The sequence below is a fragment of the Arachis ipaensis genome, chromosome B02 (assembly GCF_000816755.2).
Source record: "Arachis ipaensis cultivar K30076 chromosome B02, Araip1.1, whole genome shotgun sequence".
Classification (NCBI taxonomy): domain Eukaryota; kingdom Viridiplantae; phylum Streptophyta; class Magnoliopsida; order Fabales; family Fabaceae; genus Arachis; species Arachis ipaensis.
The window spans coordinates 8,881,059-8,883,166 of NC_029786.2; the positions used below are offsets into that span (position 1 = coordinate 8,881,059).

The 2,108-nt window shown below is 38.0% G+C and overlaps 1 protein-coding gene across 1 annotated transcript; it reads left to right on the forward strand.

The window, feature by feature from the left end:
• LOC107628160 (hydroquinone glucosyltransferase) lies at positions 148-1,751 on the forward strand. The gene has a single exon (XM_016330955.2). The coding sequence runs from the start codon at positions 193-195 to the stop codon at positions 1,636-1,638; it is 1,446 nt and encodes a 481-aa protein (XP_016186441.1). The 5' UTR covers positions 148-192; the 3' UTR covers positions 1,639-1,751.

The window sequence follows — 2,108 nt, forward strand, 5'->3', positions numbered from 1 at the left end:
TTTAACACCATAAAAAAAACATCATAGAACTCACCTAAAAAATATTACTACTTTATGGTATCAAGCAACTTCAAATGTTTCTAGAAACAAAATTATGAACCTACCCCATTAAAGTTTAGAGTGTATATAAATAGAGAGTGTGACTTGTCTATGAAGAACATAATAACATAGTAGCTGTGTGATCGAGTGAGTATGGAAAAGAAGGTATGCATTGCAATGGTTCCGTGCCCTGGCCATGGCCATTTGATTCCATTCATTGAGTTTGCAAAGCGATTCCTTCTTCATAATAACAATAATGGTGTGTTCTTCCATGTCACAATCCTTGTTCCAACACAGGGCCCTCCTTCTTCTTCCACCATAGCCATCCTCAACGCTCTACCTTCAAACATGGACTTCACCTTTCTCCCTTCCGTCACCATGGACCACCTTCACAACCCTCCTACTCACCCCATTCCACGAATGAAGCTCATCGTTCAACTCTCTCTTCCCTCTCTCCGCAAAGCACTTACCTCGCTTTCTTCTCGCACTACCCTTGTCGCTTTGGTTTCACACTTTTTCTCAATCGACTCGCTCCTTCTTGCTCAAGAATTCAACATCTTCTCTTGCGTTCTCTACTCTGCAGGAGCTACCTCACTCTCTTTCTCACTTTCTTTTCCAATGCTTGACAAAGAGAGTAATAATAATGGAAATGATGAATTTCTAGACTTAACTAAACCTGTGAAAGTTTCAGGTTGTTCTGTTTCTTTTCAGGTGAAGGATCTTCCTGATCTTATTCACTTTCCAACATCAAGTGAGGTCTACAAATCCTATCTCGATGTATGCAAAGCCCTGTCTCTTGTTGATGTTGTCATTTTGAATAGCTTCAATTCTTTAGAAGGAGACACCATAGCAGCCATACAAAAAGAGAAGACTGGTCCTTTTGTTTATCCCATTGGACCCATTATTCAAACCGAGTCAAGCAATGAAGCGAACAAGTTAGAGTGCGTGAGATGGTTGGAGAATCAACCACCAAAGTCAGTGATTTATATATGCTTTGGGAGTGGTGGAACAATCTCTCATGAACAACTCAATGAGATTGCACATGGCTTAGAGTTAAGTGGCCATAGATTCTTGTGGGTTCTAAGACCCCCAAGCAAAATCTCTGGATCTGGTTATCTTGTAACAAAAAATGATGACCCAGTAGAGTATTTGCCTTCAGGATTCTTGAACAGGACCAAAGGTCAAGGCTTGGTGGTTCCATCATGGGCCCCACAAATTGAGATCCTTGCTCATGGCTCCACCGGTGCTTTCTTGAGCCATTGTGGTTGGAGCTCGGCAATGGAGAGCATCATCCATGGTGTGCCAATTATTGCATGGCCACTGTTTGCAGAGCAGAGAATGAATGCGACATTGTTCACAGATTTGCTCAAGGTGGCACTGAGGCCAGAGCAAGGTGATGCTGATGAAAATGGCATAGTAACAAGAGACCAAGTTGTTAAGGTTATAAAGAGGATCATGGAAAGCGATGAAGGGTTGGAAGTGCGTAAGAGAACAAGAGAGTTGAGTGATGAGGCTTCTCTTGCAATCAAACACAATGGCTCCTCCTACATGGCACTCTCTAGCCTTGCGCAAAAATGGCGCCTGAAGAGCATTGCTTAATTTCTGTGCTTGTGGTGTACGTTTATATGCCGGATATTTATTTGCAGTTATTTTTATATGAAATTGATAATTAAAAATGGTTAAATAATAATTTAGTTAAATATATTAAGTTATCTAATAATTTTTAACTAATAATTTTATATAAAAATAACTGCATATACATTTCTACGTATTATATGTGGCATGCTACTCTTCTTTCTATCAATAGTAATAATCTATGCGTTTGTTATGCTATATTTGATATTCAGTTTCTGATCGAAAATGATATCTTTTAGTTAATATTTGGATGGGTGACACTACTTCAACCATACTTCATTATGAACTTTAAATTAAAGATGTTGCTTATGTAATTTCCATTATTAGTTTGAACCGAATCTTAGCTTAATGATTTAATAATATCTTCTATTACAATAATGCTAGATCACAAAAATTCAGTTATCAATTAATCATTATATAATATATAAATATAT